The 16654-nt window shown below is 40.0% G+C and overlaps 1 protein-coding gene across 9 annotated transcripts in view; it reads right to left on the reverse strand.

Moving 5' to 3' along the window:
- The window catches only part of ofcc1 (orofacial cleft 1 candidate 1), an 89407-nt gene that overhangs the window by 32862 nt on the left and 39891 nt on the right, over positions 1 to 16654 (reverse strand). For all 9 annotated transcript variants that reach the window (XM_044177195.1, XM_044177198.1, XM_044177200.1 and 6 more), the window contains 3 exons: positions 15638 to 15729; positions 13720 to 13865; positions 578 to 829 (listed from right to left, as the gene is read on the reverse strand). In XM_044177195.1, coding sequence (XP_044033130.1) covers positions 578 to 829; positions 13720 to 13865; positions 15638 to 15729 — 490 coding nt within the window. The remainder of the gene's footprint in view (positions 1 to 577; positions 830 to 13719; positions 13866 to 15637; positions 15730 to 16654) is intronic.

Below are 16654 nucleotides of genomic sequence, written 5' to 3' on the forward strand. Positions count from 1 at the left end.
TTGTGATGAATTAAATCAGCACCATATGCCATTGAGATGTGATTTAACAGTTCTGTGGTATCTTGTTGCTGTTTATTATCAATTCTGTGTACCAAATAATAACAATAAATTCCTTCCAAATAATGTAGCCTTTTGGGACTTAAAGCCGTGCGGTGAAAGCAACAAACTCCCCCAGCAATGGTTTGTTAATATTGAGAGAGTCTTGTTAAAATGTTAATAGGGGGATTCCAAACAGATGATTTGGGCGTATCCAGTGTGTGTGCATGATTTCCAGCACACACACTCAGACACATTGCACATCCTCATTCTCTCCTCTGCTCCTTACCCCCTCCACATCCCATTTCACCATGAATGCATGTGAGTCTATGTGTGTGCATCTGCAATGTGCCTATGTGCTTCAGTAATCTATGTATGTATCTGCCCTCCATGTAAAGGGATTTATGTCAGGAGAGATGTGTGCGTTCAAAAACTGTCTATGTAGTTCCACTCTCTGTATGTGTGTGTGTGTATCCATACGCTCTCCCCACCCATACGTGTGTGTGTGCGTGTAGGGTGATATCAAAGGAAGCAAACTCACTTGTTGACAGGAACTGCTATGGCCTGAAGGTAGAGCCACTGGCTGCAGTAATGCAGGTAGAGCCTCACAAACCACATCAAAGCCAGCAGCAGCATAATGAGGCCGAGCTGCTGAGCTGAGCCACGGTAGCTACTATGCGGCTGTTGTTGCCGTGGCAACGGCAGGTCCAGCTCGGACGGCAGCATGCGGAAGGCCAGGCGGGCTCGGTCGGACAGGCGTGAGGGACAGGCGCTAGATCCAGTCAGTGCTGATCTGTTTTTAGACAGTCAGACACAGAATACATGACAACTTGAAGTTTTTTCTTTACTTTTTATATTCTTCTAATAATAATAATATTCATTCATATAGCTTTTTAAGCACAATACTGTATATGAGTGTCATCCTTAAACTGTGAAATGTCCTGGAAGTAACGTTTTTAAATTTTACATAACATTTTCATGTAAATGGCTTGAACATAGGAGGAAGTAAACAGTTTCAGTAAAGATTATTTAAATAGCAACATGTACATTGTATTGACATTAAGTAAACCTCAGTAGCTACAAATATAAAGGTGAGTTACCATATTAGCTGTGCAAATACTTTTTTTTGCATAACGTATAGTATCCAAATGCATTTTTTTGCATGCAGTAAATTATAGGTAGGGAAATGTAGTATTCAAATTGACACACATTCACACTTGTACACAAATGTACTCACACACACACACACACACACACACACAAATGGATAGGAATCCCTTCCAGCAGTGCTCAGCTTCCCTCAGCACCTCTGCCTCCTCTGTGCCGCCCTTTGTCAGGCCTGCTCAACTATTCCCTTTCATATAGAGGGCACAGATGGAACAGTGGAGGCGAGAGGAGAGGAGAGGAAAGGAAAGGAAAATTCAAAATATCTTATGTTAAAAAAATTTCATACAGACTACATATAACACTGTGTTTAGTAAACTGGAGTGTGTAGTTACATGCATAGACTGTCTGTTTTTATTTATTTTGCCTTTTTTTACTGGTTAGTGACAGGAAATCGGGAGAGAGATGGGTGGTGATATGCAACAAAGGTCGCCAGCTGGAATTGAACTGCAGATGTCTGCAACCATGCGGCCATGTGGCATGCGCTGTAACCAATTGGCTATCAAGGCGCTCCAAAATTCATTTATTATAGTTTGAGCATGTCAACACAAGCAGACACCGATGACCCCTATCATCTGGCTGACAGTAATTAGACCAAGGCTAAAGTAGGTGTATACAGTAGAGCTATGGTTAGCATCACAGAGTGTGACTTAAGGCCTTTGCCTGTGGACATCCCTGTGTCTCACCACTGTGTCCCAGAGCACAGTTGGAATTCACTTTGTAGTGTGTATCTAGGGAAATTGGTACACTGCCTAAAGACAAAAAACGAGAATAAAACAGAATCAATTGCATTGCCCCCCTCCTCACCAAATAATTAGGCTAGACTTACATGAAAATGCAGCATTGTGTTTTCTTCTGCTTGTTTCGCTAGTGAAATACGAAGCGTCACACAGTTGCATTTAAAACAAAAGAGATCATCTTTGCTGTTCCTGTGAGGTGGGTACACTGTCTTAAGTGTTAAATTATTTGAAGTTATCAAGTTCCTTAGTGGATGCACACAAGTGCAGTGGTGTAGCGTACAATACGCGTGGGAGAACTCGAGATTCATTCAGAAAACGCTCAGTCAACAGTTTGGGCTGATAAATATTCATAGCTTGGCTGAAATAAACTCGAGCAGAGAGGATAAACATCTGTCATAGAAGTCAGTTACTGGTCAGTTCTGTGGTGGAAATTTAAAACTACATCATGTATTCCAATTGTTCCACTGCATATATACCTTACATTTCCTGTGTGAGATCAGTGAGATGCTGTACGTACAAGATAATATATGCATTACAGATGTAGGAAGAATTACATTGCATCTACTACTTTTTCATTACATGTAAATTGAATCATCTGAAGGCACTGTTTACTGTTGTTTTTTGTACTCTGTACTGTATTACTGATGTTACATGATCACACTGGCAATAAAGATAACTTTAAAGTCACTACCCTGAATCTTTAGAATAAATGTCTACATGAAGCAAAGAAGCCATACATGACGCTTTAGATTTTCAGGAGATATTGCCAAAATAGATATGTCGGCTTTTCAGGTCACTACAACAAAAAACAAGTTTTGCTGGGACTGGAGGATGTTGAAAAGTGTGCAATTCCAGTGTCAAGTGTGTGTTTTAACAAGATTTTGAAGTGTAACGCAAACAGAAAGATGATAATGTACGAGCAAATGTGTGTCTCTGCTTCTCTATTATGATTTTGACAAAGACACTACCATTCTGTTCCAAGCTTTATCACGACTTGCTTCACTGTGTGGTATAAAACTGCTTTTCGCATATCTGCAAAAGTGGAATTACAGAGTAGACAAAAAGCAGTGTGTCACAGACACAGGCAAGATGCTACCCTGTCAAGTGACATTAAACGAAAACAGCAAATGCAACCTGACGCCCATCTTTCATATAATGAAGATATTGATGATGCATGAAAGAGGAATATTTTTAGATGTCTTCATGTGGCGGCTGCTTCCAAAGGAAACTGGTAACGTGATGTGAAATCTGTTATCACCACTGAATTGATTTCATTATGGCACCTCCAATTACAAAAGTACAATACCAAAAAAGAGGGAAAGGCAGGGGGTGGAGGTGTGGGCTTTTTATCTTGCAGGAACCAAGGATGTTTCATTCCAATATCACAGCTTGTCCCCTGAACGACTGATAGCATGTGGCGTAGCGGCCCAGAGATTAAACTAACCATTTCAACAGGCATGCACTGGCACATAATGCTATATTTTAATTGTAGTTTATATGTTTCTGTGAAATCTGGGCCAGAAGCTGTTCCCTCATTATCTCAGGTTTGATATATTTGTTGTTCATTCCCATGTCATCAAAGCACATTGCAAAAGAACTCATCATCCTCCTTAAACCTTGCCATAGAGTGCCAAGGCCTGTAAATCAGATTTAACTAGCGTATATCTGTCAACCATTTGAGCGAGAACCATCTCCTGGACTGGTTTTCCCAGGCTGTGTCCCTTAATGTTGTACGGCATGACAAACAGGAGCTGTGCTCTTAAAAATAGCACAAAGTGAATAGCAAGTACAAACAAGTATTAAACCTATAAGACGGCATGGGTAATGAGAAATGGAGGAGTGCAGGGAGAAGAGGAGTACAGTGGGGTGTTACATTTTAAATAGCAGATTTATGGTGAGAAGGCTCCAGGGCCGAGAAGAGTGAAGGTAACCCTCAGAATCCCTCTGCATTGCCCTGATGGCTTAAACCCTCCAGTCTAAGGCCACTTAAAGTATTGGACTTATCCCTTTATTTTGAGGATTAAGTTATTTTCTGTCACTTTCTTATTTGGGCCACCGGCATTGTTTATAAATGCACTAAAACCACACATCTTTTTCCCACATAGTCGAAGAATGGTTTGCTGTTGGGGAAATAGAGCAAGAAAAGATACAGTGAGAAGATAGACTTAAAAGATTGACAGATAACATGATTGTTTTCTTAGTGGCCCAGATGCATGAATGTTGTGGTGATTATGGAAGTGTGATTATCTTAGGTGTCAGGAGATGAAGATACTACATCTTTGTTTACAATTCATTTTTAAAGAATGCTAAAAATGCATTTGTTTTGGATCATGACAGTATCTGTCATCTGTCCTCTGTGGGTTACACAACCGGTTCCTTTCAGAGGCGTTATTAAGGTTTTGAATGTAGTGCTAAATTTAGTTTGCAACAAATGTACATGTGTGGCAGTGGATATGGCATGTGAACATTCAAACAAAATGTCAAGTTCAAATCTAACTTATTTCCAAGCTAATTAACCCCAAACCCAACACAAACATCATGAGCAACATATCTTTATGATGAAATGACAACTCCTAAAAATGGAGTTACCTCATTGTCCAACAGAACACTGACATCCTTTACTGTTTCCTTATTAACATTATTTATCTGCTGTTTTGGAGGATGCTACTGCAGTATATCCAGTGTCTGACAATGGAAGTTTGTGGCAATATGAAAGAAACATGCCCTATTACTGCTGAAATGCCATATCAGCTATCCAGGAAACACTGATATTACAAGGAGCAAGCGGTCTAATATTTGCATAAATAACTACAGGATCAATCCACAGCCAGTAGCAGGTTAGCCAGTGAAGCACTTTGTGATAATGCCTTTGTCAAAGCAATTATGCACTGCAAGAATCCAATACACAAACACATAAACACACACATACATACTGTGCACATACACACACTGACTGACCTTTACAGTACTGTTTATAATTGCCAGAGACAACAATTTACCATTTTCATTGTCTAGAGTCATTCTTGTTACAAATATTTGTGGGTTTAGATAATGTATATCTATAAATTAAGCTCAGTGCACTGACTGCCTGTGTGTATGTATTTCCACACAATTACAGATATGAGATACAGTATACAAGTTCCCGTGTAAGGACAATGTGTATTTATATTAACTCTATGTTGCATAAACATGAATAAATGTATATACTGTACATGTGACAATCCAAGTTAACATCATGTACAGATGCTTGGTCATTCCCACAGTAGAAACATTAAGCTTCAGCTGCCTGTTTATTGCATTTACGCAGAAGCACATACGTTTGCGTAATGACTGGCATATAAGCAGGGCTTTGCACAGGTGGGACAAATATAATGCAGGAAGCTATGAAACCTCACAAAGTGGAAATCACAAAATAACCTGCTCCCACAAGATGTATTAAATGATAATCATTGGTTACTACGCTGGAATCATTTTCCAAAGAACCTTGAATGTGTGTGTGCATAAAAACAAGTTGAACAGAGCAGCACTTTATGCCTGCAAGGCTTTTAGATAATTGAGTCATTTTTATATCATCTTGAGAGAAGTTTTATTCATGCTGAAAAAAAATCACAAAAAAATACAAAAATTTGCTTTAACTTTGTGCTTCCTCTTTCTCTCTCACTCTCTCCCCTCTTTTTTTTTAAATTTTATTTGTTCCAAGAACAATTACCTTACCATTTGGGAGCTTTATAAGCAGTGTTTTTTACAGAGACCCTGGCAAAGCGAGAATACACATAAATTAGTTTCATTGACAAAATGGGAGAACAGTGGCAGGTATTTGGGGTGTAGTTAAAAGAGAATTATGGAATAGTGACTCAGCTGCAGAACTGGAGTCCATCATCATGTAATTAAAATAGTATAACAATGCACCACCAAATTATCAGAATTATTTGCAGCTGACAATGAGTGGAGGAGAGCATAATCAAAAGTAGTGAAAAAAATTTGTTCCACTTAATTAGGAATCCATGTTTGACTAATAGTTGGCTGCTCATTTTTACAATGGGAGGGAGGTTCTCACATGCAGGCAAGCATATAAAGACAATGGAAAAGACCACAAGTGCTCTATGCTTTTGTTAAGCTAGCAGAGGATGAGATGCAATGCTGGCACAGAATTGCAAGCAGATAGAAATGTTGCATTGGTAATTATATCAGATTTAATGGGAAATCAAGTGGCAGACTGGGAAGAAACATTCACATCAGCATCATAGTGGTAATTAAGAGTAGGATGTGGGACATTTTATGTAGGAAAACAAAACTCCTACCTGGCATTGTGAATTCTGGAAGATGATATTCAGGTAATGACCATCAAAATTATCTGTTGATCTATGTGTAATCAATTCAGATAAAAATACAAATTTCTGATCTTTGATTATGATCAATAATTGTGCATGCAATTGTTTCAAAATCTTTAAAGGAATTGTTCGCTTATTCGCCAGGAGTAACTTCCTGGGGTCTCCACTAGTTGCCTGGCAACCTCAGAAGACAAGACAGGAAGTACTGTGCCTGGTCTGGCAAATAGTCCGGCACATAACCCCGCCATTAATGCTTTGGTCTTTTTTTTGTATGGATTAAACAAACTAAATATAACGTGTTAATAAATGTGGGTAGGAGGATTTTGTTACCTTTGGTGAGAGCTAGGCTAGCTGTTTCCACGCTTTATGCCAAGCTAGGCTAACCAGCTGCTGGCTGTAGCTTCATATTTACCACACAGATATGAGAGTGGTATTGATCTTCTCATCTAACTCTCTGCAATAAAGTATTTCCCAAAATGTCAACCTACTATAAACACATGAAGAATTTCATTGTGTAGCAACAAGCTAACATCCCAGCCCTCTGCTTCTTATGACAGAAAAAGAGCACTTTTCCAATATCATGGTAACACGGTCAGAGATGATGATGAAACTCAAAGCTGGAATGCTCAACTATGACTAGTTCATTCTCATATTATACCATTGACATGGCTGTGAAGGAGATTTATCCAATACACTAATATTCTTTGTTCCTCTAAATCTGATGAGTGACAATGCAGCTTTGCAACTCCTGCACTGGCCAAACAAATCCCTCCTACAAAAATGTGTTTTGGCCTCCACACACACCTTGGAATAGTTTAGATATATACATGGGGTAGCCGTTTCATTGCCATGCAACATGTGGCGTTTTTATGGAGCGCCTGACTTAGCACGAGAGGGGATTAAAACATGGAAATGGCAGGTCCCTTGGTGCTCCATAAACTAGGGTGGAAACATTTCAAATGCAGATGCACCTGGGATCAACAAACACACAGGGACTTCCCAGGCCCTCACTGCATACTCAGCTACCATAACTACCACCGCAGTCCTCAACAATGAAGAACAGGTTGTTTTTCTCTCTATAAACTTTGTTTGGAGCAGTAAGAAAATACTCAAGACACGGTACCAGTATATGTGTAATACATCGAATGTTTAATGCGGGACAAATAATAAATGTTCTAAGGAGATCTATCCATTCATCAATTTGGGTGAGGCGTACAGGGAGGAGTGCTGCGGAGGCTGAGTATGGGCCTCCAGAGAGCTGCATCAGTATTTAAATGGATTTCACTTCTCTGACCTTGCCTCATAACTGCAGGACATTGTCACCAGAGAGATAGAGACAGAGCGAGAATGAGGAAAGAATGGAGAGAGAAAGATGGAGAAAATTAGAGGCAGAGAAAGTGACATAAAGACAGAATTAACGGGAGAGAGTAAGAGGGAGAGAGGAAATAATTATGAGCCAGAGAGACTCAATATGTGTAATATGTGTGTATGTAGAGAGCAATTAAGTGGGTGATGGACAAAGAAAAAAGAAAGCAAGAACACAAGGTTTTGTGTGCCAAGACATGACCTGAAATGCCACCCAGCGTCATAAAGCAGACTAGGCATCTGTAGCTCTCGAATCACTTTTTTTCTGATTATATCAGTCATCAATGCAGGATGAAATGGGTCTCTTATAACTGTTGTTTCTACACGCCAGACTGTTTCTCACTTTCTCTCTTGTCTTTTCAGAATCACTTTTTTGGCTTTTTTCTGAAAGGTATCCTGAGCATATTTTGAATGTTATTATACTCTACCAGTAAAATGTTGCTCCTGTATTGTTCCAGATTTGCAGCTGCTAAGCGTGTTGCCCAGTATTCCATAAAAAAACAATTACAGCTTCCATCACATGTTCAAATCTCGATGCAAAAAGTATCAACAACGACAGCATTTCGGGTGGGAAAAACACCATAAATGGGCTATGGGTTTGTGTTGAGCTGAGTTTATGTGTGTTTTTTTTGTAAATGTCACTCATATCTCATACATGTGTGCCTCCAAACAAATAAAGTGTAAGACAAACACAAACTGTTAACTGTGGTGTCAGTGCAATTATCAATCAAGCATGCTCTGGTTCTAAACTGGCAATGGCTAAAATAGGTGCTGATGACATCATGCTCATATATAAACAAATATAACACTGTGAATCAAATTCTGATTACATCGACATCTACAACTTGTCAGTATATTATTAGAGCTGCCTGTCAGTGATGTTTTCCTAAAAGTTCAGATTTATTTGCCCAGGGCACAGTGCATTAGTGCATGTTTGTGCTACAGTGCATTAGCTAACATGTATCTGCATGTAAAAATCCACTTTTAACTTCTTGGGTAGTTGTTTGTTGACCTTTGCCGATCATTTTAAGATGTTTATGTCAGACTGGGGAACAAGTGATTACAGATGAAAAAAGAAGAGCGTGAGGGAAGCATCACCTCTGGCCTAGCGCTCTTTCTCTTTCTCTCTCTCTAAAACACACACACACACAAACACACACACAATCTCTCATACACAAATCACACGCAATCACTCATATGCTCTCACATACAGTATAGTTCCTGTCATTTTATTCTTTATCTAAACCCCCTGTGTCTGTGGGAAACACATTCATCTCACCCAACCACCAATGGGACCACAGTCAGCTCTGACTGACACCCACATCACTGCAGATTAGCCAATCATATTGCAACATTTGCCTGTCAGGGAGCTGACAGCTCTGATTTCCATAAGGGAAGCAGCATGTTGATTATGTATGTGTGTCTGTGAGATCCGAAGTGACCCAGGGCGCGTCTGGCCGCAGAAAACCCTAACATGTGTACTCGGGCCGCTGTAGCCAGGGGCCTCTCTTTCACACATGCATGCACGCACTTGCGCATGCACACACGCAGACACATTCCTGCCCCCTCAGCACAGGAAAGAGCCCCGGAAAGTAGTAGAGACCCAGGGGTGAACAGCACTGCCATCTCCACCCACCTCTCCTACCAGCATTACATCAGAATTGATTGACCCTTGCACTGAGTTGTGATTTGGAGCTGCAGTATGCAGGGGATTGACAGCCTGAAACTAGCTGTTATTTCAGGTGTTTTTCTCTCTTTCTCTGTCTGTTACTTCAGGCTGATCTCTCTTTCTCACCATGATAGTAAATGGTTCTTCTCAAGCTTAGAAATGAGACTGCAGGATGCATATTATGAATGTTTTATGCACATGATCCTGTGTATTTACTACCATAGACCAATGCAGATCAGCAGCCATAATATATCTGTACACTTTATTGCTAATCTTACACTTGACCATGTATACAGAGTCAAACAGATGGAGGGCACAGAAAGATAGAGAGACAGAGACACACAGTGAGTGAGTGCTCTGATAGGCTCGGTTGGGGGAAACGGGCGGAGAGGATTGTTGGTCCCCAACGAGGCGAGCTAACTGGGGGAAATTAGGTCAGTGTGTTCCCTCTGACTCCACAACAAGAACAGGCTGTGCATGTGTGTGTGTGTGCATGTGTGTTTTGCCGGTGCCATACTGCACCACTATAGTAACATACTGTGCGGGTCTGTGCGTGTTTGTGTACGCTGCCTGCCACATGTTGGCATGTGAGTGAATGTGTTACCAAAGGTCAGGCCTGATTTTAATACAGGTGATAATCATTTCCACCACAACTGCTTCTACAGCTTTAATCCACATTTAACAATAGTGTTTGATAACTAGCTCTAAACCTAAATGCTAAAACTGTATTTATTTTGACTCATCACTCATCTAATTGAAACAGAAAACTAGGATGTAACTAATCATAACATCATAACCAGTAACAAAATAGTTCTGAATATGAAAAAAATGAATAAAGGTTAAGTGCCATTTATCCCCAAATGGCCATGCAGTCTTTGGAATAAAACCTTTGGGGACAGATGGAGTCAGTTCTGCAGTCATTTGGCCTCCGGAGGATGTGGATGCTCTTCTATTCTACCTCCCTTTGTCTTTACTCTGTCTCTCTCTTCATGTCTCCTGATCAGGACAAGTCACACATACTATAATTGATATGAGATTTAGGGGGTATATTTCAATGTAATTAGAATCTTAATAATTGGACTAATTAGATCTAATTGCTATGTGAGAATGACTTTGATTAAAACAGGTTTCTCTCCTAAAAAAAAAAAAAACAGTTGGGTGACATTGATGAGACACAATACTAAAGCTAATTGGCAATAATCATGGATGCATGAAAATCAAAATCTAAGAACAGATAAAAACAACAACTGATGATTCTTCAATATTAAGTATTTGTTAGGATGTAATTTTGCACTTTTTTAGATTGTAAAATGTGATGAGGTTTGTAGAGCGAGCAAACTAGCAATGGTAACTTATCAGTCTTATCTGCACTTATCTGTGCTGAGTACACCTAGTGTAAAGTACTGCTAAAGTACCCTCTAAGTTGTAAAATTAATTCAGTCTAAGTATATTTACCTTTTCTAGAAGTTGTTGCCACATCATCCGAAAGCATTAAATTGGCCCTATCGAATTACAACAGCCGTATTGAATCAGGTGCTTTGATTTTGCTCAGTGCTATTCTGTGAGAAAAGGTGGTTAAGATTACACTTGTAGACATCAAATAAGCTGGAAGGTCGGCAGGAGTCTTTCATGCATGTTCAAACAGATAGCAGCGGCATAGGAACTCAAAAAAAGAAAGAAGAAGAATCATTCCTGGCTTGTTTTCGTAGTCTTTTTCATTTGCCCAGAATTTACTTGCAGTTGTCAATGCTTACAGTAAAAGGTGCATTGTGTTGTCTTTGAAATTGTAATTTATGGTTTACAGTTATGATGATTCCATATACCATGGCTTTTTTTTTTCTTTTTTAAGGGGGTAGATGGGCTTTTGAGGTCATCAACCAGGAACTTCAAATAAAATACATTTTAAAAGAACATAATCAAAATACTAACTGATCCTGACCTCACTGAAACTAAACTTTAATTATAAAATACAATTTGTGTATTAAATCATATATAATGGAGACACCTAACAGCTCCCAATTTGAATAGATGTGGTAATAACATTATAAATTATATATAAAAAAGAGGTGTTACATAAAGTACAGTACTTTATTGTACATTGTGCTAACTTTTATGTAACTGACATCTTGATGTCATTAGAAGCATTCATATAAACTATTGCCATACCTGTAACATTATCATTTCATTTTTAGACAGATGACAATTGAATTCTTAACACAAAGTCAGATTTTGAAGTCACACCTGCAGCCACAGCCTGCAATGTGCATACATTAGATTTACTCTTGTTATAAGTATGGGTACTATACATACTGAGGAGCTCTGTCAGACATTGGCCTAATTCATTCCAGTACATTGCTTTACATTTATTTTACTTGGAGAATAAAGTGTTGTGACATTCTGGAAATGAATGCATTGTGTTAAAGATTTTGTGTGATTCTCAGACTATCCTAACTGAATCTTACTGTTTCTAAGTGTTTGATCAATAATGCATGAGCATCTGATTTGCACATTTGTGTCGGGACGCCCTATAAAAATCTCAATGAGCTCAGTCTCTTGTGGCTCAATAGATGGCAGTAATATCCCTCAATCACTGCAGTATGAATCCTCATCCTACATAAAATACATGTAGACACAGGCATTCGTGCGCACACATACTGTGCACAGACATAGTCAAGAAATGATGTACACATGAACACAAACACACTCCCACGCACACGCACAAATGCATATAAACACACACACAAAGATACAAACGGAGCTCTCAAAATGCCAGAAGAGATATAGATGACATCATTTCGGCAAATAAAAGAAAAAATCAGTAAACAATCCCTTACGTCTGCGTCTCTGTCAGTCCTCAGGTAATTTAGAGAAGCCCAGAATAAGTCAAACAGCACAGTGGGAGAGATGGGTGAGGGTATGACTTTGAGACTGCAGTGTCTTTAACTTCATTCCGAAAGCCAACACTGGCAATGTATCTTTCTAATGTTCTGATTAGGCGAGGGCAAAAAAGCAGCCTTTAGCTCAGAGATACTGTAATGTGTGTGCTTGTAAAGATGAAATCAATAGCAGCAGCACCTTCACAGGGCAACAGGGAACTGCCAGGGCTCCAAGTCAATTCAATCTGTACCTATAACTGACAGAAATGTCTCATCTCACAGAACCCGGCGACTGCTCAGAGGTAAAAAGCGGCACTATGAATAATCGTGAAAACCATTTAATTGTGTCCCTTTGTGTGCAGCCTGCCTGGGTTCTGTGTTCGTTTTGTATTCACTCTCCCTCAAGATAGTCCCTGTGTCGTCATTTGTTGGCAGGATACGCTGGTAATCATTTGAATTCCCCCAGTATGTTCAGAAGATGTCAGGGAGTAGTCTCTGATCTTGTTTAATATGTGACCAGCAGCTATAAATTACCAACTCCCAGAAATGAGGAAACATGGGTACTTTTAAATCTCCAGGGAGAGCTCGCTTTCTGTCTCTCTCACACACAGACTCCCTTTCTCTGTGTCTCTCTCCCTCTAGTGTAGTAGTGTGTGTGGTAATCCCCTCCCCTTAATTTAGTTGACGTTCATATGAAAACAAATACCTGTGACTTTTTTATTGAAATAAGCAATTTTGCTTTTAGCCTATTTTGATGCTCCATGGGCATACAGTGCTGCACCTTGTTGCTTTTAACACATTTGGCCAAGGTGTTTGAAATTCTGTGCTTCCTGCTTTGTTTATATTTCATACATCCCTGTTTTCTCATTAAAATCAAATGCTGTAAGCCACGGTGAAGAGGAAAAACTAATTTTTCCAAGCCTCCTTTGTTGCATTTTGTTGTGCAGAGGAGTAGGAAATAAATAAACCACATAGTGGTTAATCGGTATAGGTTGAGCAATGTTTGGTTTGGCTACATATGCAGTATTGTTACAAAGCAAATTAGTTTGAGTAAGACTGATTATTTTGTCTTAAAACTGTAAACCACAAAGTGAAATTTTAACATATAATTCACATTTTTGCATTACTGCATTTGAGTCCATATTATGGGCAAAAGAATTTCTCTGCTTTCTAAAGTTCTCACACACTGTGACTTTCTTTTTTCAGGTTATATTAGGCCATGCGGCTCTGAAAATGACTTTGCCTGTGACTTGTGACACTTCATGTTAACAAATTACAATTGAGCTTTACAAGATTAAAGCTACAGTAGATGCAAACTCTGTTTAGTTAGGATTTCCCTTGAAAGACGTGACTACTGCATCTATGTCTGTACAGGAGGTGTTCTAGGCACATTTTGTTGTCAACGTCTGTCTGGTTGATGCCGTGCACATCACTGTCTGTGAGGCACAGAAACCAGTTGTCACCCACGTTTTTTTTTTTTTTTTTCCCACGTTCGAATTTTGCAAGACTGAGGCAGGATAATGAGTGGTGAGACTTACTGTAGGGAGAATGTATACTCCTCCATCTCCTCCGTGGAGAGGTTCTCCATTGAAGGCTGCATCTTCTGTTTGTCTGCCTGCCGAGGCGGTGCGCTGCTGCCGCTCATGCTGGGGCCGCAGCTATTTGTCTTCTTGATTGGCTTCTTCTGTGAGGAGCAGAAATCGGGGAGAACACATACGGATGTCATTTGTAATCAAAGCAGGAAAGAGGCCTCTGAATTTATCTTGGGGGATGCACACGGTGACAGTGACAGTGTGCGTGGCACTTTGGAGCCTCTCCTATATCTCAACCGCGCCTCAACTGACGCGAGACAAGAATGACGGCAAAATCGCATACGGCACGCCATCACTCAAGTCGAGTTCATTTGGGAAACATGCGTACAGTGGCAGTGGTGTTAAATATGTGATATTTGAGCAGCTGGCACTGTTTTTTTCCACACAAGTCGTTTACTGTCATCGTCATAAACACAGTCAAATGGAGTTAGGAAGTGGGGTTTTAAATATTTCACCAAGGTACTTGGGAGCAGATATTATTTGTTAAGCCGCCAACATGTTAACGGCTTGCTTTCCCTGGCCCTGTCAGCCCTGCCTGTGTTGCCCTTGGGTGGGCTTAGTGCCTTTCTGCTTGAAGTTGTGAAATACTCACTGATGTATGTTAATGAGATCCACAGTTGGAATAAGCAACCTCTCTCTTTCTTCCGCCCCTGTCTCCCTCTACCTCTCTCCATTTCATTTTTTTCATCTTTTCCTCTCCTCCATCGCTCTCTTTCTGTCTCTCCCTCTGAGATAAACTAGGCCCAGGAAGTAGTAAATGGGCAGGGCCCCATAAAAGCTCCATCCGTTTTCATAGGGCAATCTTTGCCAAAGCAAGCTTGGATTCCAGAGTGATGATCACAATAAAAAGGTGGAAAGGAGCGGGAAAGAAAGCAGTGAGAAAAAATGCAGGAGATATATAAACCGCAATGTTCTCCGGTGTCTCCCCACAATAAATTTAATGCAATACCTTAAGAGCGGATTCCGTATATAGCTGGATTCCTGCCCTGTGGGCAAAGTGGTCGCCTGGAGAAAATTCATTTTAATTAGGCCTGCACTGCAGGTTGAAGGGTTGAAATCTGATCCCTAGCGCTCCCAGGCTGGGGCAGGTTGGAGATCACTCCACTTAATCATTAGACAACTGGGTTCCACACCACGACATTTGACAGAGTTAGCAAGGTTTTAAAGACAGGGCCAAGAGGAGAAGGGGAAAAACATGGTCTACAGAGGCTGCAGAGAAATAGAACCTCATATCAACAAACTCATTTATTTAACAGGTCATCACTGATTAATGGTGGTCTGAAGAGCCTCTTGTACATCAGTAGAAGGAGGTTACTAAGAAGAAAGACTTGGAGGGATAGAGGAGAGAGGCAGGAGGGGAGGGTGTGTATATGTGTGTGACAGACGGAGGCTTGTTCATAGGCTTCTAACTACCTCAACAATAACATCACAACAACAAAAGGCCGCAGCGAAGGCACAATGGCAGGGGCGGACCGGGAGGCAGCAATGCCAGATCAGCACACAGAGTAATTTTGCAATTACCACTTCAAAGTATGGCAGGTAACATGCAGGCTTTGATTAATTTAGCTTAAGTCCTCTGTAGCACAGGAAGAGGCGTGTTTAGAGCGGCTTGGAGAAAAAAAGGGAGGCCTGGCTGGCTTTGCTGATTTCACAGAATTTGAGCTGCTTTGGCTTGTCAAGCAGATCAAAACTGGCTTTGAAGGCTGAAAAATACCTGTTAGTGTGAAATGTATTTTGACAAATCTCAGATAATAAGCTGGGGAGGTGTGTGCAGGGGTGCAGAGAGGGGTGGGAAGGGAAGAGGAAAGCAGAGAGGGTGCTCATTTCAAGGGTGGGAACACTTTCCCTTAAATCACAGTGTTACCTTGTAGCGAATCCCACCCTCTGCTTTCTCCCTGCATGGATCACTCTTCTCTCCTGTCTTTCCAGAAATGGCTCCTGAGGAGGAATTCTTCCCTGCATCCCAAAAAGAGAAGTAATGTGCAGTGAGTGTGAAAAAGAAAGAAAGGTTCATGTTTGTTTTCTTTGGCAAACCACATCTGGCAATCATAGTGAGGATCAAGGGTGGTTGAGTAATATTTGTATTACAAAATCCAAATTATTACGAGTTTTTACAAGTACTGATGAACTCTCCAAAAAAGCAATAACAAAAATTGATGAACATTTCTGATTTTACATTAGGAGTGACTGAATACACCACAATAAAAATTTAGTATAATAATAAACATTTAGTTACGCAAAATGCTAAAAATTGTGATGACACTTAAAATGAGAAGAATAACTGTTAAAAAATGGTGTTTGCAGTGTACCAAGAAATCAATTAAAATACTCATTGCATTTCTGAACAAACTGCAAAGTGTTGCTGTTGTCTTGTTTTTTCACTCCTAGGCAGGTAGTGAGGATGTTTTCGTATACTATCTGGAGACCTGCAAAAGCAACAAAGGCTGATTTTACTCGGTACAGAGAGAAGCAGGACTGTTAACTTATGGAGCTCCCACTGCACAGTCATCTCTGTCTCCCACAATCTCAGAACTGAACCTTCCCAGCCGCAACACTCTAATGTATGCAATTAGAAATGATGAAAAATCGAAAAAGAAATTAAGTTAGGTTGTAATACATTTTCCCATTCTTCTCTTCTTTGGAAAATTACTTTTGAAGTATTTTTTCATCCTAACCCTCTTTTTTTCTTTTCTCTCTCTATCTGTCTCACTCTTTTTTTGTTGGAATTTAAATGGTAAGCCGCCAGATGTGTGTCTCATGCTTGAAGAGTCGGAGATCTGCATTATTTAGCATATTAACATTCACAGAATTTAAAAAAGGGTTCCTGCATTGCCTGGAGGTTGTAATTAAGTAAACCTTAGCTTGATACATGTAAAAATCT

The sequence above is a fragment of the Siniperca chuatsi genome, linkage group LG19 (genome assembly GCF_020085105.1).
Source record: "Siniperca chuatsi isolate FFG_IHB_CAS linkage group LG19, ASM2008510v1, whole genome shotgun sequence".
NCBI lineage: Eukaryota > Metazoa > Chordata > Actinopteri > Centrarchiformes > Sinipercidae > Siniperca > Siniperca chuatsi.